This window comes from Larus michahellis, chromosome 6 (genome assembly GCF_964199755.1).
Source record: "Larus michahellis chromosome 6, bLarMic1.1, whole genome shotgun sequence".
Taxonomy (NCBI): domain Eukaryota; kingdom Metazoa; phylum Chordata; class Aves; order Charadriiformes; family Laridae; genus Larus; species Larus michahellis.
In genome coordinates this window covers 31199812-31226299 of record NC_133901.1, presented here as the reverse complement: position 1 = coordinate 31226299, position 26488 = coordinate 31199812, and the positions used below count along the sequence as shown (strand labels likewise).

The 26488-nt window shown below is 39.9% G+C and overlaps 2 protein-coding genes across 2 annotated transcripts in view; one reads left to right on the top strand and one right to left on the bottom strand.

Moving 5' to 3' along the window:
- Positions 1-10140, top strand: part of WWTR1 (WW domain containing transcription regulator 1) — a 71115-nt gene extending 60975 nt beyond the window's left edge. The window contains exons 4-6 of the mRNA XM_074591514.1: positions 7921-8054; positions 8595-8707; positions 9784-10140. Coding sequence (XP_074447615.1) covers positions 7921-8054; positions 8595-8707; positions 9784-9968 — 432 coding nt within the window. The 3' untranslated portion in view covers positions 9969-10140. The remainder of the gene's footprint in view (positions 1-7920; positions 8055-8594; positions 8708-9783) is intronic.
- A 9790-nt stretch (positions 10141-19930) lies between these two features.
- On the bottom strand, positions 19931-24910 carry TM4SF4 (transmembrane 4 L six family member 4). Its single transcript, XM_074592502.1, has 5 exons — positions 24538-24910; positions 24185-24274; positions 21909-22042; positions 20433-20622; positions 19931-20140 (listed from the first exon to the last, which is right to left on the bottom strand). The coding sequence occupies exons 1-5, from the start codon at positions 24709-24711 to the stop codon at positions 20123-20125; spliced, it is 606 nt and encodes a 201-aa protein (XP_074448603.1). The 5' UTR covers positions 24712-24910; the 3' UTR covers positions 19931-20122.
- Positions 24911-26488: the final 1578 nt, after the last annotated feature.

Sequence of the window (26488 nt, the reverse complement as noted above, 5' to 3'; positions counted from 1 at the left end):
AGGCAGATATGATTCCACTAAAGTTTCTAAATTTTTTTATCTGCTCATGTCAGGGCGGAATTAGATTTTCACGGTTCGGACCTGAGTCTGGAAGCTGTACAGACACCAACAGCTTGTGCCCATGTTCAATTTCTATTGCCCTTAATTTTCGGGAGTCACATTATGATACCCTTAGCTGTGTGTGCAGAACTGTGTTCAAGGTGGTGGTCTCTGACCTGAGCAGTGATCTCAAGTCTTCTGCATACTTTCTCCTTTGCTATCAGGAGCTCAGAACATAATAGAGGTGGGTGTGGGAAGAGAGTGGAGATATCTGGTATGAGCTTAGTCATAACTGTCATCGTGCCAATAATGTGTTTAGCTATTTTTACTCTCTTTGGCTCTGTTCTTGCTTCAGGACAAGAGCAAATTAAGCTTCAAAACAGTTGTGCCATTAACACAAGGTTTCCCTGCTCTGCTGACTGTGTTTTACTTTGAAACTAATACGTGCACAACACTCTGCAGCTGTGCTGTGCTTAATCAAGCTTCCAATTTATTACACCCAGTACCACCCTGCACCTATGGTGCTTTTTTGGGCTCCACATTGTATAAAGCGGGACAGTATCACTTTGTGTTACTGAAGTTTGCAGAACTGTTGTAGCTCATGGGGAGCAACCTATTTCCCACCCAGGGAAAGCAAGATGCAAAATCCATCCTTCCTAAGAGAACTTCATGAACTTCCTGCCAGTAACCTGAGTAGCCCTGAGCCCTGGCAGCTGGGAACAGGGGACAAATCACTCTGGAGCTGTCAGTGTTCAAGTACAGCTACTCCTGCCCTGACCCTTCGCTGCTGCTTCTGCTTTTCTAGCATAACCTATCTAAGGGAAAAATGCTGAGTAAGTGTGCACACTGCTGCTAGCAGCTGCGAGGAGGTGCAGAGCATTTGAGTGAGAGGGGGGGAATTCTTCTGGTAGGTCACAAACCTCCTCCCTTCAGCCTGGCAGCAGCTGCTGGCTCCCCACCTCCGTTCCTGGCTGCAGCTGCTGAGCTGGAGCAGCACACCCAGCAGGGAGGAACACGCACTTCTGGAAGCTCCCTGCTTAGGGAATTCGTTTCCTTTGTCCTTCTCTTCGTTTAGTTGGTAAAGCCTCTAGAACTGCAGACTGACTACATGCAAGAAGGGCTGTATTTCAGAAAACCAGTGTGACAGCTTCTATTTAAATGTTTTCTTTCTCAGCTTTGTCATTCTGAAAAGAATTTTCTTTCTTACCGATCTGTTTTTGTCAGCTTTCCTAAGGAAAAGGGAGGATCTGCTTGCTGCTCACAAGCTTCTTGGAAATGGAAGTAGTTAGAGGTGATGTCGGTAAGAAATCTCTGGAAAGGTCCTACAGGGAAGACATCCCAGCACTTCTCAGTGTGCACAAGTGCCATCTTGCACCTTCTTTGTAAGGGTACAAACAGGCACAAAAGACAATGCTTCTAAGAAGCTCCTTTCTGATCCCCTGATCCTATTCCATAAATACGTGCACAGACAGATACAGGGGCTGTAGGAGTGGTATATGGGGATGTAGAGGAAAACTTGTCACTGTTTTGTCCTCGTAGAGTAAAACCTTACTGTCATACTCTGGCCTGAACAGAAAAATGCCCTGCTGTGCTCCTTCCGCTGCACAGCCTGGCCCATAGTCAGAATTATTGATGGCATGGGCAATATCTAGATGTCTCACTTTCCACCCTAAGTATGAGGACTGGCAGAAAAGGAATTACAGTGACTAGCAATGTAAACTCAGTATGAAAATTACGTCACTCATCTCCCCCGGCTGGAAATGACTGACTAGCAACGCAGCACGGAGCTCAATTCAGTTCTGCCAAGGAGCATTCCAGGAAACATGACAATGAATTTCTGTATCTGGCATACAGCGAAAAAGGTGTTTACATCAGAATTGTATTCAGATACAGTGAATAATTCAACTCACTGTAGTGCTTTGAAGCTTTTAAAGAATTTTGCAAATAACCACTGATGAAGCTTTTTGATATGCCTTTGTGATGTCAGAGTACTGTGGGGTTTTTTTTTAAATTTATTTTGTTTTGTTATTTATTTTAAAAATCACCTTTGGGTTTTTAAAATAGCATATGCTGTAATGCCAAGCAGATCATTGTTTTTGAACTAAATGCTGAGGATTGTCTCTGCTGGCCAACAAAAGGCACTCTTCCATATGAGGGCTAAGAGCTAATGAGAAGACCTAACGCTGTTCTTGTAGTTTGCAACTGTAATATTGCCATTCACAGGGCTGCGAGAGGTCTCTGGTGTTTTTTGCCAGACGTTTTAACCTAGGGTAGGAGATTCTTGAATATTCTTCTTAAGAACCCTTGTAATCATGCTTAGAATAGAGAACAGGATGTAACAGGCTATCACAGAGCTTTTGTGGCTGTGTCATTGATTCATTACTACTGGCCGTTGCTGTAATAACATCAAATAAGCAAGTAGTGAAGAAGTCTCACATCTGTAGCTGTACTAAAATCGGAATCTAACTTCTGAACAAATCAGCTGCATCAGGCAGCAGCAGAGGAGGAGCACACTTTAATGTGTGGTAGAGCCAGTACTCTGCTTGCTTCCCCAGCCTAATGCAGTAGTCTGTTCGTCCGTATTATACAGGACACATTGAATTAGTATTACAAGCAACATGCAATATGAAATAAAGACACAGGAGGTGCCATGACATGCCCCAAGTGAGTGTAGGTCAACTAACTTTATTATAAACGTAGTGTTTCTTGCAACAAAGAAGAGACAGGAACTTAAATTTTGTAAATGCCAATGTGAGTCCTTTTTTAGGGTGCTGGAGGCTTTTCAGCTCACAAATTGTCTCACTTTGCAAGACCTGTCTAAATCACATAGTAGATTAAACGTTCCTGGAATGGATTGTTGGCCCTGCTGCAGTTAGCAGTTAGGAAGGCCAAGTACTGTATCTGGGGACATGATTAATAAACCTGGGAATGAATCTCTCCTTGTTGGACCAAGCAGTAGTTGGCACCATGTTTTCCAAAGAGATCACTGCCTGAATTCCCTGATTATGTAGGTCAGATGCAGGACAGAAAACAGCCACTCAGCATTAAGGTCTGCAAATACATGTGAAATTCATAGTACCTTGTGCAGGAGCAGTAATTCCAGTGCCCTGGAAAAAATGGACATTTTGCAATGCTTTCCTATTTGGAAGGCAGTTCAGTGGAAACCTTCAAGTTTAACAAAAATTCTTCTCAAATGGCTGACTGTTCATCTTACTGACCGTAGGATAAACAACGTGAAGCACTGCAGTAATGTAGTCTCTGAGCCCGTGTTCTTACTTTAACAGTCTATTCTGAACTACTTTTGGAAATTAAATTACCATGGAAATGGGGAGTAAGTTATGGAAGTTACCAATGTTTTAGGTTTTTCCCCTTGCAATATGATACAGAAAAATCTTTGTGTCTTTCTGGAGGAAGGCAATGCCTCTGCCTATTCTGTAAAAAGAAGGTATGGTTGCAGCAAGTATAGGCAAACCAGTAGTTAGAAGGCCAGTAACTGTGACATTGAAGTAGCACAGGTTTCGGCATGGGCTGTGTAAGCTGGCCCTCAGCACTTACTTGGGCATCTAGCCTACAATAAAACCTGTTCTGTTGTCAGTTGGATCCTATTAGCTACGATTAGTTGTCCCAAGTACAGGCATAGCTGTTTATTGAAGTGGCACAGACATTGCATTATCAGAAAGTTGTTCTTCTAGAGTAACATGGAACAACTAGAGGTTACAGTTGGGCTTGCTAAGCACATTCATGCCGTTCTCCTGCATATGCAATAAAGAGTTTGGACATTGTGCCCAGGGCTTTTGCCCTCGGGAAAATGTACTGACCTTGGCAGTTGAGTGGTTTACTCCATGTTAGATAAACCTCATCTTGGAACTTAAGCTGTGCTGGGAGGAGTGTCCTTCAAACACAGCCTCTGTATCTGTATTAATCTAAATTTATGTAATACAGGTGCAGTTTTGGCTGGTTGTTTTTGCCAGATAGAACAAGCCAGCAACAGTAGATGTAAGAAATTATCTGCTCTTTTCAATGTTGTTTATTTGGCTGGGCATTTTTGGAGTCAGTCTGTAAGAGAAATGAAAAGCTATAAGGAAATTCTTGCCTATTTCTGTGCATATCAGTGGGAGAGGAAGAATATTTATTTCATGGAGGGTTAAAGATGTGAAACTCCCTTTGTGAACACAATGTTTTTTGCAATGTACTTTGGTTTTATGTGCAACTGCATTTTATAATTAGTTGGAGGTTCAGAAATTTCTATTACTGCTTTTTGTTGCGGTTTTGGAAAGCTACCAGAGGAATTACAGACTTAAGGGAGGAGTGGTGTGTTTGTGCTTCTGTAATGAGCCCAAAGAAGGCCCGACATGAAGAATGAGAAAAGCCTCAAGTTTCTTGTAGTCAGTTAGTTAAATGTGTTTCATAAAGAAGAGATTTACCTCTGTCTATGTTTAAAAACAATTCCATGGAATTCTACAGATTTTTCAGTGTTGTTTGGAAGCCTTTCCTCACTTTCTTTGTACACATCTTTTGCCTGAAGTACAGCGCTTCTACACTGGCTGTGGAAAACAGTGAAGTGAATACAAGTCTTTCAGGGTAGTAGAGTTCACTAGTCTCAGAAATAAGCTGTCTTTGGCTGTATAATGAGAACAATTATGTAAAATTAATTACTCTGCTAGAACTTCAGGCTGTCAATACGTCATTACCTGTTTTGGAAACACAAGGCACTAGAATATCGTCCCTGCTAGGCATCTGGCACTTTTATTCAAAAGAGTTTCAAAACTCTTGCTTTGAATCCACCTACAACAACACACATCTTCACCTTCAACAAATACACCCTTAAATAATGGCCTTTCTTCTCTAAAGGTGCATGACTTCTCCTTCATAGATTTTTCTTTGGCATTGCTGTCTGATAGAACAGTTGGTTGTTAGCCTTCGTCATCTCTGGCTAACTGTTATTATCAACTTTTCAGCTTTAATATTTTTCTGGGCCGCATATTTTTAGTTCAGTTTTTCTTTCATGAGCAGGGAGCTTGGCAAGCTCTCCCCTAGCTCCTCAACAAGCATATACACAGTCCCCAACAAGTCAACACACTGGTTTGTACTGTATGATCCATTGGGAAGCTGCTGAACAGAAAAAATTTTCCACCATATCCTACAGGCAGGAAATTTTCAGGCTTATGTTTGATATAGTGCAGTTGTATTGAGCAGTACAAATTAGTTTAAATCTGATAATTGAAAAAAAAAAAAAGTCATGACAACTGGCAAGAAATGATTAAAAAGATTGTCCAAAACAGAAAAGCAAAATCTTGTACAGAAAGATGTATGTATGCATGTGGTCATTCTTTGATTCATAGAGTGACAGGATAGTTGAGGTTGGAAGGGACTGCTAGAGATTGGTTCAACTCCCCTGCTTAAAGCCAGGTCAACTACAGCAGGTTGCTCAGGGCTGCATCCAGTCAGGTTTTGAATAGCTCCAAGGATGGAGATTCCACAGCCTCTCTAGGAGACCTGTTCCAATGTTCCATCACCCTTACGCTCTAAAAGGGTGGTATTGGGGCAGTATCTTCGGGGCAGTATCTTCAGTGCACTAACACGTGTAAAGTAGCAAAGAGAAATCATTGCCATCAAATTAGGACTTAGCCACAATATTCTGAAAGAGGCAAATACCTGGATCTTCAACAGGATGTTCTCAGTTATTTTATTTTTAGTAATAGCAATTAATTTTTAGAAATGGCAGCAACTGGAATGATAACCAACATGTATTTGGCAAACTAGGGGAAAGGCGTTTCTTTTTTTTTCTCCCCCGCCCCTTCTGATCCTGTCTTTAGTAGTGGAGAACAATGTCTGGTGAGGTTTGAAAATGTACTTCCCAAGTATCAGGAACATGACCTTCATTGCTGGATTGGACTTTAAAAAAAAAAAAAAAAATTCTAGCTAAGTGTATCCTGCCTCATTTTATCTGTCTTCCTTTTTTTCCCTCTTTCTCTTTCTGTATTTCTTTCTTTCTGGCTGTCTCTTTTTCTTTTGTGTTGTCTTTCTAGTATTAGCCTTGCTTGTGTTGCTGCAGTTGCTATTCTTATATTTAAAAAAATGCTTTCAGTATCTTCAAGTAGACAGTTAAAAAAGCTGGTTTGCCCATTTTCTGAGTTTTGTACATTTTCACAGACTCCAGCTGATTTAATTATAAATAGAAACATCACCATTAGAATTGTCACTTGGCAAATGTAGTGACATGCATGAGCTATCATACATAAGCTATTAAAAATCTTTATGTGATTCTTAAGACTAAATAATTACACTATCTAATGTAAATTATTATTTATCAGTGAATATATTGATAATTTATTATAAAGGAAACATTGCATTAGTGGGCACCAATATATGTTAATTCTCGCTGAGCAACTGTTACATTCCTCATGAAGAGACTTAGACCTGTCCTCCTCAATGAAGAAATCAATTGAAAACATAGTAAAGCATCATATCCTAGCTTCAAAAACATGTTAATCTTATCTGTACTTGGGAGAATGAATGACTGATTCAGTGGAGAAAAGTTTTCTACTAGAATTGAAATTAAATATTTCCTTTGCTTATTTAGTAAAACAAAAAAAAAAGCCTGAGTAAAGTAGGTAAAAAACAGATTCAGCTTTATTATTTTAATGTCTTAGGATATTGGTTTGGCACATCCCCATGAAGCCAAACAACCTTTGTATAGACCTCTGTACCACTAGATGTCATGGTTGTTTCACAGAAATAGTGCTAGAAGAATTCATTTTTCAAGAAGAGTTCTGAAACAAGTTTCCTTTGGCTCTCACTGCTCGTTTGTCATCCTAAGGACAGTGTACATGAGACAGGTCACTAAGGTAGATGCTTCTTACTAGGCAGAGGGTTCATTCTAAAGATTATTGGGTCAAAGTCTTGTTTCCAGTGGTGGGTTTTTTTTTCTAACATGTTAAGTACTTTATGGTTGCGAGTGATATTCTATATAGCAAATTATGTCATCTTGTAGCATCTCACATAGTTTCAGTGCCTGATTTGACTCTCTTTTGCGCTAGTTTAAACTGTGAGCAATTTCACTTAAGGTAACCTGTTAGATACATGGGAGATTGAATTTGAGTCTGTATGTTTTAAACTGCTTTATCATTGCTACTCCAGGTCTCACAGAACTTGGCCTCACTGAACAGTCAACTGCAATTGTAATTTGAGCATTACACAGCTCTAGTTTGCATGTGCAAACCCTCGGCTAGAGTGAGCTGGCCCAGGAAACGTGGACAGGCTGCTGGTAATCAGTTGCAACGTGCAGGGCTGTCGGTGTTTTATGATGAGGTGACACACGAGTTATAGGTAGTTAGATTTCGTGGGGATTATCTCCGCGGCCAGCAAGGCTGTAGAGGTGCAGCGATTCTGTGGGCAGTTGTGGCTGTTCAAGGTGTGACCTGCCCCTGGCTGCGTGCCACTGCCCTCTCTGGGGCTGCAGACATTACAGTTCTGCTGGTAAAGCCAGTTGTATGTGCATTTCATGACTGGCATCACGCAGAAAGCGTGAGGCTAGTTTAAACAGGCAAACAGGCTCTGGTTTAACGTGAAGCTGATTAGGAAGTCCTCAAATGCATTTGCCTGCTGGCTGAGCTGTGGGACTGGCTTCCAGCTGTGGCAGTAACCCAGAGGTAGCTTCTGCAGCATTTTGAGCCAGCACGGGTAGATATGAAAGATGTCATCTATCTACACGATGATTTTCTTCACACAGTCATCAGTAAACAGTCATCAGTTATGTTGCTTAGAACTACTTTCATAAATAAGAAGACCTGTATATATTGCATGTTCGCTTGTTACAAGGCTGCACTATTTCTGAGCTGTTGGAATTAACCCTTCACTTGTATTTATTTGTGTTTTCAGGAAGCTGCTCTGTGCAGACAACTTCCCATGGACTCAGAAAGCATGGCCCCTGTTCAGACAGCTGTGAATACCCCTGCCATGACACAAGACATGAGGCCTATTACAAATAACGGGTCTGATCCTTTCTTGAACAGGCAAGTGCATGTCCCCTTCATTAGGCAATTGGTTCCGTTGCCTTCTCTATGCTTTTAAAGTCGTCTCTCTGAAGTAGTTCCCTATATCATCTTCTTTTGTACTTACTGTGAACAGGGGGTATGGCCAAGGGGCTGACCCAAAATCTTTCAGTTTATGCTTCAAGAGGTAATCTTAGAAAAATCAAACAAATGGTAACAGGCGGTTTTAATTGTACTGTAGGTGTATGTAGGAGACTCTAAGTAGAATAAGTACGTTACCTAAGTATAAATAAGCTCAATTTGTTTTAGGCTGTCCAAACTGTTTTTCTGTAAAGAGTTATGTATTCATGTGTATATATCAAAATTTAAGAGTGGCCTCACTTCAGTTGTCTTATATTTGGACTGATGTTGGACACATTAGTGGCCAACTGTTGAAAATGTGGCTTAATGACTTGGTATTTAATATGTAACTTACTGTGCTGTCTATTTTCAAACACCATGATCAGGGACTATGTCTAACAGAACACCTTTACTGAGGCTTTTTCATGTTTTAATTTATAGTGGGCCATACCATTCCAGGGAACAGAGTACAGACAGTGGCTTGGGATTAGGATGCTACAGTATACCAACGACACCTGAAGATTTCCTCAGCAACGTAGATGAGATGGATACAGGTAGGATACTCTGATTTAGCATAAAGTATAATGATATTGATAACTTTGTGTTATAACCAGTAATGTTTTATAACTGCATAACTGAACAATAATCTCCCACTCTCCCATGCGAGAGACTGAGACTGGGAGGGGAAAATGCCTAAAAGGTACTTGGTACCTAGAAGGTTCTCAGCTTTTACTAGGGTCCAGATTCTACCCTTTTACCTTAGATTGATATTAATCAAAATAAGCAAAAGATGGAAAATGGGAGCCTTAATTTGTGTTTTCATACCATAGTGGAAGGTAGGAGGAGTAAAATTCGGTCTTGGCTTGCATTCTTGGTACAAATCACTGCATTTTCTAACTCTGGGAAACCAATCTCATTAGTAAGTCTCTTACAATGGCAAAGTTGGATTTGCCTTCAAACAGAATGTATTTAGCTAGTTCAGGTATGTATTTATTTTTATATCAGTGTATTTAAAATGCTGAAATAAATTACTAGGAAATCAACAGGTTTTTTTCCAGATAGTGAAATTCTCAGCACTTTCTCACCTAAACTTCCTTTTGAAGCCATCAGAAGCTGCAGAGTGAAAGGTTTCTCCATTAAAGATTTTTATGCTTGTTCTCGTTAATTTGTGAAAAAATAATATAATACTGCAGAGCTAGATTGCTGTAAATTTATTTTTTTTTAAGTTTTCAAATTTCACTTCGTTCAATTCTGCCCCATGGACAGCATTCACCCTTGTGCAGAGAGCAGGATAGAGGGTTTACATAAGACTTGATTGCTTTGCACCCTGTGCAGACTAGCGAACTTTGAACAATCGTGTTTCCCAAGGGGAAGGTCAGAGGCTGATTACTTTGAGCACTGCTAGAAAGGGCCCTTTGTGCTTTTGAGAGCAAGGCAAGGATGTGAAATTAACTCTTACAAGAATATGCATTCTGCAAGCAAATACAGTTTTCAGGTAACGTTTGTAGAGGGTAGGAATGCTCACAAGTGCTTATGGGAAAGGGGCAATCTAATTTTTATCAGTTGTGTTGTTTTAAATTACCCATACGAAGAGTTTGCTATTTCAAAAGTTCTTCTTTTCTCTTCCTAGGAGAAACTATAGCACAGACAACAATGAACATAAATCCACAACAAACACGTTTCCCTGATTTCCTCGACTGTCTTCCAGGAACAAATGTTGATCTTGGGACTCTAGAGTCAGAAGACTTGATCCCTATTCTCAATGATGTGGAGTCAGTACTCAACAAAAATGAGCCCTTCCTTACCTGGCTGTAATCATTCGATGCTGATTTGGCCTACAATGCAATTCAACATTTCTTTTTCGTCTTGAGATAGAGGTAGAATATCTGAAAATCCTCAAGAGATACAATTTACTGCCTTAATGACTTTTGTTACATCATCTTTATGGTCAGTTTAATCTCTGCCTGGATTTGATTGACACTAACTTAAATATAAAATACATATATATATATTTATATATATTAAAAAAACCCATATATGCATATATATTTCTTCCTCTTTAAAAAAAAAAAAGCACACTACTTTACATATCCATATACTTTACATATCTGTATATTTCTTTACCTTTTCATACCAGGCAGAAATGTTTCACTTTAAGGACAGAAAGTGGGTGGTGTTTGTGCATGTCCCTGACCAATCTCCTAGGTATTGATTAACATCACAAACCTTTTATGAATCACAAAATCTAACTACTAGGTCACTTTTTTCCAAACACTGCACAGCATCAGACCATGAGAGCAGCTTTATTACTATTTTTATGACAATAGTATCAGAATCTTTTTTTATCAACTTACTTAAGCTTTAAAAATCTTTTTTTTTTTTCTTAGTAAAACTGTGCTGGATGGAATATAGATTAAATCTGATCCATATCAGCCATAATAATTCTCATTACATATTTTTAAAGGCACAAACAGTACTATTGCAATTTACTTTTTCAGTATATTACTGTATAGTTTTTGGAAAAGAAATACTTCCAGTCTGAAAGTACCAGAAGTGTTTAGGAACACTTTTACACTACAATATTGTTGCAAAATAAACCAGACTGGTACTGACTGCTGTCTTTTAAAAATAAAGCAATGTATTATAAACAAGCATTTTTTAAAAAATTCTTAGATTTTGGTGTTTATTATATTAAGCACTACAATTTTGTAACTTAACACATGAACAAACAACTTTTTATATATAGAAAATCTGTGGCAAATATCTTAAATGCAAAAATATGCTTTTAAAATCAGGTCTGAAAAATGTGGCACTACTCGGTAATGTCATATGTAGTGGGAAAACCCCCTTGCTCATACTGTTTTCAGTAATGTTTTTAACTGACAATGTCAAAATACATGTAGTTGTATACATGAAAAAAGATGGTAACTTTATCAGGGCAATGCTAAGGTAGTATTGTAACTTGTCTGATAAAGTTGCTTAGTTCTTTAGTCTTTCGTTTATTGTAGGTGGTGTACAGGACACAGGGCATGTTCTGTGCGTCGCTACCTATTGTATATCCTACAAATGCTTCTTTGTCAGAGGTTTGGGACTGAGAAGGCATCAAGGACATTAAGCTTGCAGTTCCCCTAAATGCAAATGAAGTCCTAAAATTCTTAAATATTTTGAAATTATATTATTTATAATCTATGAATTTAAGCTTTTTATATTGAAAAATATGTCTTTTTATGAAAGGCATTAAAACTTTTCTCTAAGCTTAACCCAAGCTATGTAGAGAGAGGAGGAGATGTAACTCAGTGTTAATGTGTGTTTGCCAGGTTTAATGACACTTAACCAGATCTTACCGATGCAGCAGAATATTGATCACTACAGACTTTTTTTCATCTGGTTGGGTGAAGGTAGGTGAAAAGGTCAGAGATGAGGTGATGGGGATATGGAGTAGGTTTGGAAGGCATATGATTAAGTGACAAATGTAGATCCTTGCCGGGAGGGGAGGCTGCAGATAGGGATACGCAGAAAACAAATCGCCAGTGTTCAGTAAAAAAGGTAATAGAAGAACCTGATACAATAAAATACCTTGTAAATGATGAACCACTGGGTGTACATGATATCAGAAGATGGAAAATAAAAAGCACACACACCGGAAATTTTGAAAAAAGAGATGGAAGGCAAAGACCTACCATCATGAAGTTGTGTTACACAGGGGACAGTAGCTCTTTTTATGTTTGTTTGTGGGGTTTCTTAATAGAAAATGAGATGTGACAGCAGAGTTGTGTCTGCACAGAATTGAATTACTGAATGGGCATTGTGTTCCTTTTATTCTTTTGAAGGGGTTATTTGTTGGGGGGGTTAATTATTTTTGCTAGCACTAACTGTTGAGATAGAAACTTCTTTTCAACAAACAGGGGACCGGGCAGGGCTGACCAATATTACTGTAGTTATGATTAATCTCTCTCTTTTAAGGACTTCTTCAGGTTGTCAGCCTAAATGAAAAATAGGTGGTCCTAAGGCTTTGTTCTTTAGTGACATGACTGACTTTGGTAAAAGAATTGGAGAATTTTTTGGCATCTGGTTGTGATGCCAACTTGTAAGGCCAGCTCGTCTGTACTGTGTGCTTGGCCTAACGAACTGAAAGCCATTGGTGCTAGAATAATTCACAGTAGCTGCAGGTCTGAGCTGTAGTATGATTCAGTTGATATTGCTCATCATTAGAAAATGCAGTTTGTTCATTTGCTAGTAATTCTGTACTTCTGTACATTTAAGTTTTTGTCATAAAAAGGATATTCCAAGCAGGTCAGGTTCTCAGCTGGCGTGAATTAGCTAACCTGTGTTGGCTTCTGTTTGGTTACACTGATTTTCGTTGACTGAAGGCTGTACTTCTTTCAATGAAAATTGATGCAGTTTTCTAGTAAAGTCACGTAAGTCGTTTATCAGAATTGTGAAGCTACAAACTTGATTCCTCTTTCCTTGGTGTTTTAGGTGGTAAAGTGTCTTGGTTCAAAGGGCTTAAAGAGGTAAAAAAATCAGGAACTGTTTTCCATGTTACTTCCATAATAAACCAGCAGCAGATTTGGAACAGGAAGGTGCTATATGAAACATTACTTCCAGTGTAAAACAACTGCCAAAATCTTAGGTGAGATCTTTGCTCAGTCGTGAACTAAATCATTGTTAAGTTAAAAGTGATCCTTTACACTGTAAGGATTTCATTTTTGTAATGGAGAGTATGTATCAGATAAAGTGCAGCAAATCTATTTTTTTAAAGTTCTCTTTTTTTAAAAAAAATTACTGGCTTTAAACACACTTATGGCAGAACTTTTAAGCACTCAAAGCCTATGTAATTCTTCTGAAACTAAATTTATTGCTGACAATGTTTCCCTGTACTGTTTCAGGTTTTGAACATTTACTTTACTAAATGTACGCTGTCTACTTGTAGTATAAATACAATAAATGTGCCAACTGGACAGTTTTACTGTTGACCATTAATGTGGGTGGCATACATAAGTCTCGGTGATACAGAGGTAATGGGCTGTTGTTAATTACAGTTTGTATTCTGGTAATACTGTTAGAATGTAACTTGGGGGAGGGATTGGGTTTCAGTTTTTGAGAACAAAAGCTGTTTGGGGAAGGGAAGGATTAAAATATCTATTTTAAATACAGAAAAATATGGGTGTTCAAATAAACTTGTTTCGTAATACACTACAGCCATGTACTTGCTACTACTTTAACTTTTTTATTTACTTTTTTAATTTTGTTATATGATACGTGTGAGCATTTGTTTTTGATTTCGAATACCTTGCAACAGATTGTATGTATTAAAAGCAATCAGATCAAACTGTTGTATCCGGGGTTTGGTTCTGTTTTGTTTTGGTTTTTTTATTATTTCATTGATCTTGTACATGAAAAACAAATATAAATGAGCTTAAAAATTTTGGATGCATATTGCTTTATTAAATTGTCTCTTTTTTTTCTTCAGAGGATTTTAGTATGTGCTTCCCAGGGAACTGTATAACACTGCTTGGAGTAAAGGTACAGACATACTATTCCGTGCAAAAGGCATACATGTTGAATGTAAATGATTAGCACTTAGCAGATGAAATGGGTTATTTTACCATTATGGTCCACTTTATTAGTAGTTGTTATGGCCACTAGCGATGGGTAGAGTTTTACTCATAGTGCTTACAACATAGTCCCCAGTGCCACTATTACTTGTTTAGTGGCACCTTGTAATTCCTAATTCACTAACACAAATGTTCTGTTACGATATATGTTTAATACAGTTACCTGTAAACAGAAGAGTTAGCATCAAGTCCATTTGCTGTTAAGTTCTGTTTTGGGGACTTAGTGCTTTTTTTTCTGTCTGATCACTTATTCAAGACGCTTCTTAAATTAAAAAATTATATATTAAGAAAATACCCGTCGTCTTTCCTAGGAACAAGCCATGAAACCTAAACATCCTCGGCTTGTATTTGAATATTTGGTCTTTACTGTCATGGTATGTAACATGGGTGATTTAAGATCCAGTGCAATTTTAATACTCTTCCTTTAATCATTCCCTTACATAATTTATTCTAATTAATTGTTAGAGTGCTTCTAACAATATCTTGCATTAACAGAAAAAAGCTCTGGAACCTCCAGCAAGCAGAAATGCAAAGTGTATTAGCTTCTGACCCTGTTTTGAGAAATGTGTTTGTTAATTCATGATGTATTTACTGAGGAATATTAATCAAGTTTCTTTGGCAGAAACACTGAATGTGTGTTTGTTTATAAAGGTCTTTCAGTTTGTTTCTAAAGATGCCAGCTGACATCTTGGAAGGTGTGTCTCTCTCTCTCCCTCCAAGCTGGTCGGCAGTGCTCTGTGTGGATGGCTGCCCGTGTGAATTGTTACCTGAGAGCTGTAATTAAAACATCGGGGGGGGGGGGGATTTCCTGAGATTGTGGTGTGCTGAAAACCCTCAGCCGTTTCAGAGGAAGCACACAAATACTCTGCCTTTCCCAGACAACAAGGTGACGTAGCAGTCCCACTTATGGGCCTTCTCATTTCTCTGCTGGAGTTCAGAAAGCCAGTTCAGGCTGCACCAACAATAACACACCTGCAAAGGATTCCCGTGACGGTGTTTTCTTCTGGGTGAGTGGTGTGCGCATCACTGCTGGGAGTCTCACCTCTCACACCTCTTTCCATAGAGTTCTGTCAGGAGGACATCCCGACAGTGTTATTTTCAGTGTGGTACTGCAGTTAAAATCTTTCTTATGCTTTTTTTTCTACCTGGTCCTCAGAGCTTCCTCTTCCCTATGTCATTAGCAATGCCTGTCTCCCTGTCATGGTTTAGCCCCAGCTGGCAACTAGGACGATGCAGCCACTTGCTCACTCCCTCCCCCTGAGAAGGGCAGGGAGAAGAGGGGAACGGGAAGAAACATTGTGGGCTGAGATAAAGACAGTTTAATAGGACAATAACGGAAAATAATAATAATAGTAGTAATAATAACGGTGAAGAATATACAAGGACGCAAGTCATTCTCACTGCACAGTGAACTGGTTGCCCAGCCCAACCCTAGCAGAGATCGCAGATTCCCTCTCCCCAGGCCAACCCCCATTTCTATACTGAGCATAACATCTATGATATGGAATATTCCATTGGCCGTTCCCTTGTTCTGTCTATGCTCCTTCTCAGCTTCTATGGGAAGCTGAAAAGAGTCCTTGAAAAGCATAAACATCACCTAACAACAACTGAAACAATATGCATTATTTACATTCCTTTCACAGGAATCACTAGAAAGGAAATTAACACTTTCCCGGATGAAACCACGACACAGTTAAACTGCGCGTCCTCTCCCAGTGAAAAAGTAATTTGGCAAGAAAAAACTTCAGAGGTGTTTTATCTGGGGTTTTATTCAAGTCCATCCCTGTGATACCAACGTCTGCCCTCCGAGGTAATTACCCCACCTGTACCAATGTGACAGAAAAAGGCAGCCTCCCCAGCCCCAGGCGGGAGAGGCTGTTCCAGTTTGTCGTCGTTTGTCTTGTTGCTGATTTCACTGTGAGTATCTAGAAGCTGTGAAGGGGCAGCTGCGGTTGAACTGCGGGCAGGGGATGAAGGTTCAAGATTAGAATGATGTCAGAAAACATCCTTTGCACTGCGCTGAACAAATGTCTTTTTACTTTGTGTATGTTACTTGCTGATTTTAGAAACGAACCTTTTGCAAACAGTTGCCAGCTAAATAACGCATCATTCCCTGACAGGTGACACTGTGCTGTGGTTTATGTATCATCTTGTTGCAGTCTATTTATTGGAGACAATCCATAAAGAGACCTCCAACTGTATAAAGTGGAGCCATGCAGGGACACCAGTCTTGTTAGGCTGAAATTGAAGTGTGCGGGCTCAAAATCACACACACGCACGTTCCACATGTTGTAATCTGAGTTGTTAAATAACCTGTGCGCTTGGTTTTAGGTAAACTCGCAGCTGAAATGATGCCACACAATGTCAGAATTGCCGTGCTCTCGGCGGCATAGTTGACCAGTCACTGAGCAGCCAGTTTATATGGGTGAATAATGAAGCATCAGATAACATGTGCATCTCTGAGATTTTTATGAACGGTACTAATATTTTTCCTTTAGGCTACTAGGATTTCTACATCTGTGTAACAGTTGATATTTGTACATAGTAAAACTGAGCGGGGGGGGTGTCCAAGTTGGCCAGGACTAGCAAGGTCTGTTGTAACACTTTCAGTTCTCCCTGTTTGTGGTCCCTCTCTTGCCATCATCTTTCTGTCCCTGTCTCTCTGTACCTGTGACTTCTCTCCTGGGAGTACCACTGGCCTGTTATATCTTCCTCTGTTACAACAATCTATGATCAGTCCCTCTCCTTGGTTTTACTGGACACCTCACTCAGTAAAAACACAGAAAGCAATCTCCGATTACTGCAGAACTGACACTGGAGATAAGTGTGATTCCCTTGAAATTAAATGCTAGGGGAGAGCCTCAGATGTTAACCATAGCTAAATAGATTTATGAACACTGTTGTTGGCACTTAAAAATGCTAGACCAGCTGAGCTGCTGGTTCAAGTTCGTTTACACTTGTTCAACACACCTCAAGGCCACGGTGCAAGTGCGGCCTAGATCACAAGATGAAACATGTGTGCCTTCTCTCAGTATCTGCTATGTATTAGCTATGTTAGAAACCACCATGCAGTTGGGCACCTTAGAAGCATTGCCTCATGAAGCACCCGTTGGTTTTGGTTTTAGGTATCCCAGCTTCCTGTCTGTTATTTCTTATCACAAGTCTCCCACAAAGATTTATTAATACATCAAAATTGTACACTATGCAGCTACCCGTCCCTTTGTTGAATGCTGATGAGAAACATTCCATGTCCCAGAGGCTTCATATAAATAAAACAAGACAAATGCGAGATGAGGTGCAGGACAGCTGGTAACCACTGAGGAAAGAATAGATGGGCGATGGTTGCATCAGTGGGTGGTGATATAAAGGGTGCTCTCAAATTCCCTAGCAATGCAGGAGAACAGGTGGGAGAGACAGCTGCTTCTAAAGAGGTTTTTTTTTAATAATTTCTTTTATCATCTTGCACAATGTATTGCTGAGACTGCTTTGCTTTTATTAATGTAACTCTTAGTACCTAAATCTAGCTATTTAACATTTTTGTATATTGCTCACCAGCTTTTAGTGCTTATGAATACTTTAAAGTTCTTCAGATATCTCTAGTGTGGATACAGACTACATGAAATACATTTTCTGAAAGCACAGGCCACAGAATCAGTATTTCAGGGGGAAAATTTTAGGGAAGAGATGTGGCAAATACGTTGATGATCTACAAGTCTTAAGACATCCAGGCTGGCAAGCTGGTTTGTGAAAATTTGTTTGAGGAATTTATTAAGAGGCATATCAGTTGATCTGAATCCCTCAAACTTATCCAATCCCTCTTATTTCCTCCTTGATTTCTTTGTGAAATAGTTTTTTCTTTTTAAGTTTTAAAAAACTGTTGTTTTCTAAAAAGTATTTTTGCCTTTCGGCTTTCTTTTGCTTTTCATATATCTTTCGTAACACTGTGCCAAACATAACTAAAAAAAGATGAATAAATAGCTTGTGCAGTCCTGTATAGATTGGAAGCTTTAAGAAGAGGAGTTATGAGCTACTCGACTCAACTGAATAGAAATTGTAACCTGTGTTGAAGTCACAAGTCCAGTGTTCAGCTTCTGGAAAGTGGTAGGAGAAGCTTGCAGGGGGACAAGATGAATACTGAGCTGTGAAAGAACATCAGCTATGATGAAAGTGAAAATTTTTTGTTTCGTCAGAGGTTAGGACTGAAACGTGATAGGACCTCCAAATATGTAGAAGTTTGCTGGGAAAAGGAAGACTTTTCTGTAAGCCCACCAGGAATAGAACAGTGTTGTACTGGGGGTGCATGATTACATATTAAGAAAGCCTTCCTAACTTTCAGAACAGTTAGCAGTGTTATAAAATGCTAAAAAGATGTTGGATCTCTGAACTTAGAGATTTTTAAGAACAGGTTACATAGGTGTCTTACAAATCATTTAAGTGTTGTTTGCACTGCCTTTGCATACAAAGGTAGGTTCCAGAGATGCCTCTCAGACCTGTTTATCTAAGTCACTGCATCACCTTTGTTAGACAAGAGATCACAGTTGGTCAGTTAGTGCCATGAACAGGGGGTTAAAAGTCCTTTTACTTCACTAGTAGAAACATATTTGGTTACTTACTGTGAATATTTCTACATTATTAAATTATACAGGCTGCGCAGTTTCTGTACGAGAGAGACTCAAGACAAGGATTACTCGTATGGGACATATTTTAGCATGTAAGTAGAAAATTGAGAGGGAACTGAGAGAGGAATTGAGAGAAAATTGAGTTTTCTCATGACATAGCTGGATTTAAATAGGGTATGTCCCTCTCCTTTCCGTAAGTACTAATTTTATGTTGTATCAGAGGTGTGGAAATTTATTTGATTTTCCTAGAAACAAGGCGTCATTTACTATTTGTTTGGAGCCAGTGTTTGAAGATGATGTTCTGTATGAGAAATTGGCTTGCTCTCTAACAAGACCTGTGGGATTCACAGCAGTGACCGTTCAGGTTGTGGTTCATCCTTGTCTTTGTAGGTAATGAACTTTGCTGTTAGAATAAATGGCTAAGGCAGTGTGGCTGTACCTGGAACACTGATGCTCTGTCCCTCCCATCTCGGAGTGTAATGGGAAAAGTTGAAAAACCTTCAAATAAAGGTGAAACAACTTTTGTATGAGGAATGTCTAAATATACTAATGCTCTTCAGGCTAAAAAAAGAGACAACTGAGAGGAGATATGAGAGAACCTATGAAATTAGGTATCATGGGGAAGGGGGCATAGGACTGGCTGTATACTCTTTCTTGCAGGCAAGAACTAGGAGGCATCAAACAAAAGGAGTTGGTGGCAGGGTCAGAACAAAGGAGCTTCTTCCCACAGCTTGAAGTTAGACTATGGAAGGCATATTGTGATCCAAGAAACAACTGGACAGCTTTGTGGAGAAGGAATCCCTCAAGAACAGTGAAATGCAGAGATAGAACCTTTGACTCAGGAGGTCCCTGGAGTGCAAAAATTGTAGGGTGGGAAGATTTCTCTACAAGCCTTCCGTATTCTTCTACTTTCTTTTTAGGTTTCATCCTCTACAGCCATACTGTGTTGTTACATTCCCTCTGGTGAGAGTGACTGGAGGAAATTGATTACAGATGAGTGAAGAAGCCAGATCCCCTTTGTGCTGAGAAATGTCTGTGAATTGGCCATTCTCATGAAATTCCTGGTGTGAAGTAGGGTATTGTGGTGTCCAAGATGACTCATAACACCTCAGACTAGGGATCCGCAGCACTCTGTGCTTTTGCCTGTTACTCTCACCCTCCACTTACCTGCACAGCAGTGCTGCTGAATGCACCCGTCAGGCGCACAGTCAAAAAAAGAGACCCCACCATGAGATCCATTAATCTCTTTTGCAACAGGGACTCTCTTCGTAGAGAACATTTTAATCATAGCAGGTCTGGAAGAGAGAAGTCCTCACTTTTCCACCTAACATAAACATGTACTCAAAAAGGTTAGGCTTGTGATATTTCCGTCTGATAAACCACAAAATAAAGTAGACACAGCTACGTTACAGCTGAGCTTGTAACAGCAGCATTTGGTGATCCTCAGTTGGAAAGCTGACTCAGGAGAGAAAATATTTTTCCTGAGAAGGCCCTCTTTTTCAAAGGAAGCTGTTTTACAAAGTAAATATGAATGTGAGAGTTGAATTTCACTTATTTTATTCCATGATGAGGGGTTTCAGGAAGGCTAGAAAGGGAGTCAGGGCTTCATAATGTTAGTGAGGGCAGGTGCCCTTCATTCTCATCTTCTTAGCCAGAGGCAATGCATTCGAGGGCTGCTTTACGGAATGGTTGCAAAAGGGAGCCTCCCAAGATAAGGGAATATTCATATTCTTTAGACAGTTCCATCTCCCTGTAAGAATAAAAACATGGAGGTAATTCAGTGGCTATTATTCCCGTGCCTTTCAAAGGCTTTTATTATTTCCCAGTGTCTATGGGCTAAGCTGTCAGATAAAGCCCATAAGATGGGCTGAGATTTTATTTTCAGCACCTGGCAACACTGTAGGGTTTCAGCTGTTCTTTAGAAATCATGATCACAATGCTGAGTGAAGGCTAGTTCAGTTTTTCAGACTGTTACATAGTCAGGTGTATACAGAACTGTCATCAGTACACAAAATAATGAAAGAAAACCATCAGTTGCTCACCCCACAGCAGCCGCAACATTGGCAGTCCCCACACAGTGTTCCAAAGAGGCCATTCACCACCTGAATGCTGCAGAGCACTGCCTGGATCCCACTCATGACGAGCAGCAAGGAGAAGAGGGTCAGGTTCCATGGGACAATGTTTTCAGGTGACTGACACATGTCCCACAGTGTGTGGTTACTGAGGTAATTCCTGGGGGGAACAAAAGAGTTATGAAGAAGAAGCCATTAGCTCATGGTGGGGGGGTAGGGAGGGGGGGCAGTGTGTGGGTCTGTCACAGCTGGCAAATTGTCACTGCTGTGATGTTCCCTTTGCTTCAGTACTGCGAGAAGGAATTCACATTATCGCACTGGTGCTACTTATCTAGAATGCAGTTCTGTTTGAGTTTCTAGATTGAGTGATTTGTAAAGCCAACGCACCAGAAGGGAACAATTGTAGGCAAGTACATGTTAGATACAATTGAACAGTTTCTGTTGGGAAGAAGAAACCTTAGCTAGCCTTAGACCTTTTGGGAAGAAGAGACCTTAGCCAGTCGTGCCAAACCGATGTTTGTTGGTGCCAGTGTCTTCTGGCGAAGGCATGGATGGAGCAGTGCTGACACCAGGTGGTACATCATACACTCACCAAGCGCACCCCCCAGGGACAGTGTGGGTGTCTACACCTAAATATTTGTCTTAATTTACTGTATTACGTTGTGATAAAGCCAAAACAAGTGAATTATCAAAACACTATGATAAAAGATTAATAAACTCAGTTTTCCTAACCAAACAAATAATGTGTAACATACAACATTCTTCCTCTTTTTTTTTTCCTTTTTAACCTGAACTATAATTTTGTGCTGTTTTATGCAAGAAGCACTGCTAGGTCACTCTTGACTGAGGAATACTGCTTTAAAGACTCTCAGGCTTTGCTGCACGCCTCATCGATCTGTCCTGCTCTCCTTAGTAACGCATCGCATCCTGTTTTCAGTCGGGCCTTTGCTGGCTTCAGCCCTGAGCAGTTGGATCACCGGGGTTTCATGTCCTTCACACTACCTCTCCTGAAGTGGTAAATATACATGAGGCAAACATGTCTGAGTTGCAGTGTGAGGAACAGACAACTTAGAAATTCCATAACCAGGGTAAAGTGACATGTAGATACTAATTATTTGAATACCATCAGATTTTAATATAAGATGTCACTGCTATTTATCTGGGTGGAATTTATCCCTGTACACTGCTTATCATCCAAGGAATAACCTAGAAGGCTGTGCATTTCTCTTTACTGGCTCCTTTGAAACTCAGTAGGTTTGACTGTACTTGCTAGTCTTTACATCCGTGCTCTTGAATGGATATTGCTGTGCATTGCTGGCTCTTCTAAGAGCGTCTGTGTTTTAGACAAACAGTATAATTCCCATTTTTAGACAATGGATTTGGAAGTTAAATCATATCACAAGGTTAAAATGTGTGTAACTTTTTTTTCTGATTGTCTTGTCTTACCCATCATGGAAAGGATAGGTCCACTCTCTTCCAGTGTTACATTTAGGGCCCCTGTTGAGGGCTATTGCTGACAAAATAAAGCAGTATCCAGCTCCCAGAAGTCCAACTGCAGCAAATATTATAGAAGAAAACATCTGATGAAGAGAAAAATAATGTTATTTTTGTTCTCATTCAAACGATGAAATGTACCCTATTGATGTGAATGTACATCCCCCACATTCAGCTCTTAACAGTGAAAATAGTCAGCTCCTGAACAGCTAAAATATATTAGTTTGCAATTACATAGTAAATGTATGAGGCAGACCTGCACTGGTATTTAGGAGCTTTAAAAGAATTACACCATTTGCCTGAAGACGAAAGGGTTGATGCTGATACAGTAGGTGGCACTCCTCCCCTTTGGACAGTATTTGTCCACTAGACTCGTTGTACAGCGTCCTGTGTTTCACTGGAGTGGATGCCTTTCTCCAGAGACTGTAAGCCGGACTGAAGCCTTGGACCACTCAAGGCGTTAAAAAAAAAATCCACAGTACCCTTTACAAGTTAGCTTTGGTATCTTGGTCATATTTGGACCAAGCAATTATATTTTTTTCTTCCTGAGACTCCACTTCAGGTTTCACATTAGTGTATTTTATCTTCTCACAGGTACTTGTCGTCATTAGCTCTAATAGTGCAATTGGAATGGCGTGGAAAGGATGTCTTTGTTTTTCTGGCTTTCCATTAGAGCCTTTTCACATACTCTAATATGTAAGTAAATCATGCAATAACTGATGCTCTGCTTGAATTCTTAAGCATTTGTAGCCATAATAGTTTGTAGGTAGAGGTAGTTATTGGATCAAAGTAATAAAGGTAGAGGACAAAAAGAAACGTACTTTCAGGTCTGTGAGCTTTTATTCAGACCTCATCACAAGACTCTTGCCTTGAGTATTGACATGCATTTTTACATTGATATAGCTAATGGGGCTGACAAACATATTTATGTTGTAGACATCATAATAATGGTATTTCTGCTAACATACAAGAACAAATTCAGTTTTCAGTCATGCTGTGGTAAGGCCACCTGGACTTTTTTAGTGCGGTGTACTTAGTACTGTGACTGTATTAATATTCCCAGTCTCTCAGCTAGCTAAGATGAGTTGTCACCAGGGACGGCACAACAGGAGGTGGGTTGCTTTGTGGGCAGCACCACGCACACAAGGTTTAGCTTTTGTACACCAGCAGGAGCCTGGGCAGCAGCGCTCACCCTGGTGGGTCACCCCTCCAGTGGGTGACCCCCAGGTAGAACCATGTGCCCCTAGTTCTGCTACCTTGCAGGGCAAAATGGTAGTAGTTTGGTAGTTGCTGAACTAAGCTACGTTCACTGCTACCTTAAAATTGATAATACAGAGAAAGACATAAGAAAGAATTGATAATACAGTGAAGAGAAATATGTGGCTCCATTTCCGCGCGCCCCCCCCCCCAAAGTTCCACCTGCTTTGTTGGTATTGCGTGAAGACAGCTTCAGAGACAGGGGATTTAGGGAAGGCTCCGTGTTAACCTTACAGCCATAATTCTTTCCCTGTTTGTTTTTTCCTTTTTATTTCAATTGAAAACCTGTTCCTCTATAAAAAAGTGTAATGACCTACTCGAGCCAAGCAATTTCAAAAGGACGGACCTTCCTAGTAGAAATATATTTATTTTTTCTCTAATTTTTAAATGAAAATGCTTGAAATGTTTACTAGTGTCTGAAGGTATCCATTTGAAACTTTTCACTCCTAATGCGATAAGAAGATATAAATTCAAACTGGAGCCTGCTCTAAGCAAGGTTGGATTCGGTGGCCTCCTGAGGTCTCTCTCAAGGTTCCTATGAACCTAGTGAGATACTCACAGCCTATTGCGTGGGTCTGCAGTGAGTTGTGAATGTAATGCCCAACCATCAGAATAATTTTAAAAACTGCCAACAAAAAATGACTAGAGAGAGATCTGTTATGCTCTGCAAAACAAAGTGTAGATCTGTCAGAAATTAGTTTTAATTGCGAAAGCGACCATAAGTATCTTGTGACAGCAAAATACAGCAAGGCAGTACAGTTGTGATACCTGTGGCACAACATCAAAGACATAACACAATTTTATACAGCCTGATATTTCTACCTTTCAGCACTCAGGCAAATGGCAAGGCTTTGTGTCCTACACTCTGGACAGCATCTGTCTAGTCTCCCAGCAACTGTGAGTAGAAGATACATATATCATATTGGTAACAATTTAGCTTTTACTTTTCTGCCATGTTTCCTCTCACTTACCGCAAACCTCTTTCCACAGCTCTCATTGCCACAGCATCCACAGCAATCATTATTCTTAAGGCCCAACAATACCAAGGCAGGAAAGATCATCTACCAATAACAGAAATACAGTTTGAATTGGAATGAATTCAAGTTACATTTGCTTTTAAATATGACAGTTCTATGCCTTTTTTTTTCTTATCACTAAATTAAGTTACTTATTGCAAAATTGTTGGATGACTTGTAACTTATTTGTTTATCCAAGAAGAATTTGCACTGTTGGAACCTGCATTTGAGGTTCTGAGGAAATTCAGCAATGCAAAGTCACGGTGTGGGTGGAGGGAAAGTGGGAATGTCTGCATTTGTATACTCACCAATAGACCAGATCCCAAGATCCCTCCGAAGTACCAAACCTCATCTGTAATGTGTGCATTGTTTTCAACCACTTTTCCTCCAGGGAAAAACAACAAGATGTTAGCGAGGGTACATAGCACAGCCAGGGGGATGAGAGTAGTTCCCAGGCACTTGGCACAACCTCCCGTGCACATCGTTGTTTAAAGAAATGGCAAACACAATTAAAGGCAGAAGCAAAAATCTCTCAGACGTTCTCAGAACTGTTTTACAAAAAGGAGCTCCTCGGTTACTTCAGAAAATCCAGTTTCTGCTGTGCCTTTGGAGGAGCTCAGCCTGTAGAATGCTTCCTTCAGGGTTGCTGCTGCAGCTGATCAGAAACGCAGTGTGCTGGTTATTTATATGTTCTAGCGGCCGTGATGTCAATTTTCTGAACGTCCGTAAATGAAGTTACGTTCAGTGCAGCCTCTCATTTTACTATGACAACCAATAACCTCTGTTAATATTTTACTAACGAGGATGAGACACTACATTATCTGGGCTTAGGTCATGGGTAGATATCCTTTTTAGTTCTGCATCATCATTTTTACAACACAACGATCCTTCGTCGCACTACAAAATACTTCTTTGTAAAGACTGACATGAAAACACATAACAAATCAGCTGATGTTAATAACAGCTCTGTGCAATGGAGAAGTTTTCATGAATTTTCTTTTCTTTGAGAAAGTTGAGCTAGTCATTTGTTATTTGGAAGCACTCAAGCAATTTATGGATTTGCAATAGGCAGAGAATTATTCTGGAGGCAGTGCTTTGCAGCTGGTATCACTGAATAAAGGTGAATGATCAAAAAAAAGTTTCAGCAGACTTGCTCCTTAAGCTGTGTCATTTTGTGTTCTCTAAGGGAAATGTGTTCCCTCAGAGTCCAGAATTTCATTCGCGCTCAGGCAAAATTTCCACTTAAAATGACGCTGTACAGACTCCTGAGCTCCAGCAGAGCCTCACTGGCTTAGCATGTGACATTCTATTTGAGCAAACGCCTCTTTTTAAAGCAGGCTCTGCAGAGATACCTTCTCTTTCATATGTAGACTTGGTGTGTTGTTCTGTAGAATTTGTGTTAGAATGATTATTGCACCAATCTTCATTCCTACCAAATAGCGATAGATGTAATTCCATTGCCATCCCTGTGTGGACGTAAGAATTCCATGTATTTTGAGATGGACAACAGTTTCCACTTTGCTTAGGAAGTTTTCATTCAAATTTGAAATAACCCTTCTTTTAAAAATGTTTGAGGCTTTGCTTTGATCTATATAGTGGATCTCTGCTGCATCTTCAAAGACAAAGCACCCAGAAACATCTAAAATTTTACCTTTTATGACCACAAAATCCCATGAAGTACATCATATCGAACTGTCCAAAGCTGTCTTGAACTGTTTAAAGCTATGGCTTCAGGTTAGGTGGCCAAGCTGAATAAACTGGTTTTCGCAGCCACCCTCCTTATAGAAATGGCACAGCTGAAAGAAACCCAACTCTGTGTTCATCTAGAGTAATTCCCTGATCTGGTTCATCACAAGCCACTTCAACAATTGTGCAGACACAAGGGAGCTGGCAGAGTGGGGACAGGGACATCTTGAACCACCACTGGTGCTCAGAAGTTTATTTGGAACCAGAACCTCGGCCTGTCAGCTTCAGGCTTCTCTGCAGAAACGGAAGGATATAAAGCACTTTTATCAATCTGGAGGGCCAGACCGAATGATTTTAGGCAAGTATCTTTTTAAGGTGACGGTAGTAATGCTAGAAATCCTATTTAAGTATATATGCAATTCTTGTAGTTGTGAGGTGCAACTGGAAGGGTTGTCAGTTTGTGAGCGGGCTCTCAAATGCCTTTTTCCCTGAAGGTACCAATAGGATTAAACACAGACTGGTACTGTCTCTGGCAGATAGTGTGTTTGGAGTTCTGCTGTAAAATATGAGTCA

What these genes read in the sequence shown, in the direction of transcription:
- TM4SF4 (XM_074592502.1), bottom strand. Translation starts at nt 24,711, where the DNA reads ATGTGCACGGGAGGTTGTGCCAAGTGCCTGGGAACTACTCTCATCCCC. An exon ending in TCTTGGGATCTGGTCTATTG is followed by an intron (nt 24,275 to 24,537) that starts GTGAGTATACAA and finishes TGTTATTGGTAG; the next exon opens with ATGATCTTTCCTGCCTTGGT. An exon ending in ACCTATCCTTTCCATGATGG is followed by an intron (nt 20,623 to 21,908) that starts GTAAGACAAGAC and finishes TGTTCCCCCCAG; the next exon opens with GAATTACCTCAGTAACCACA.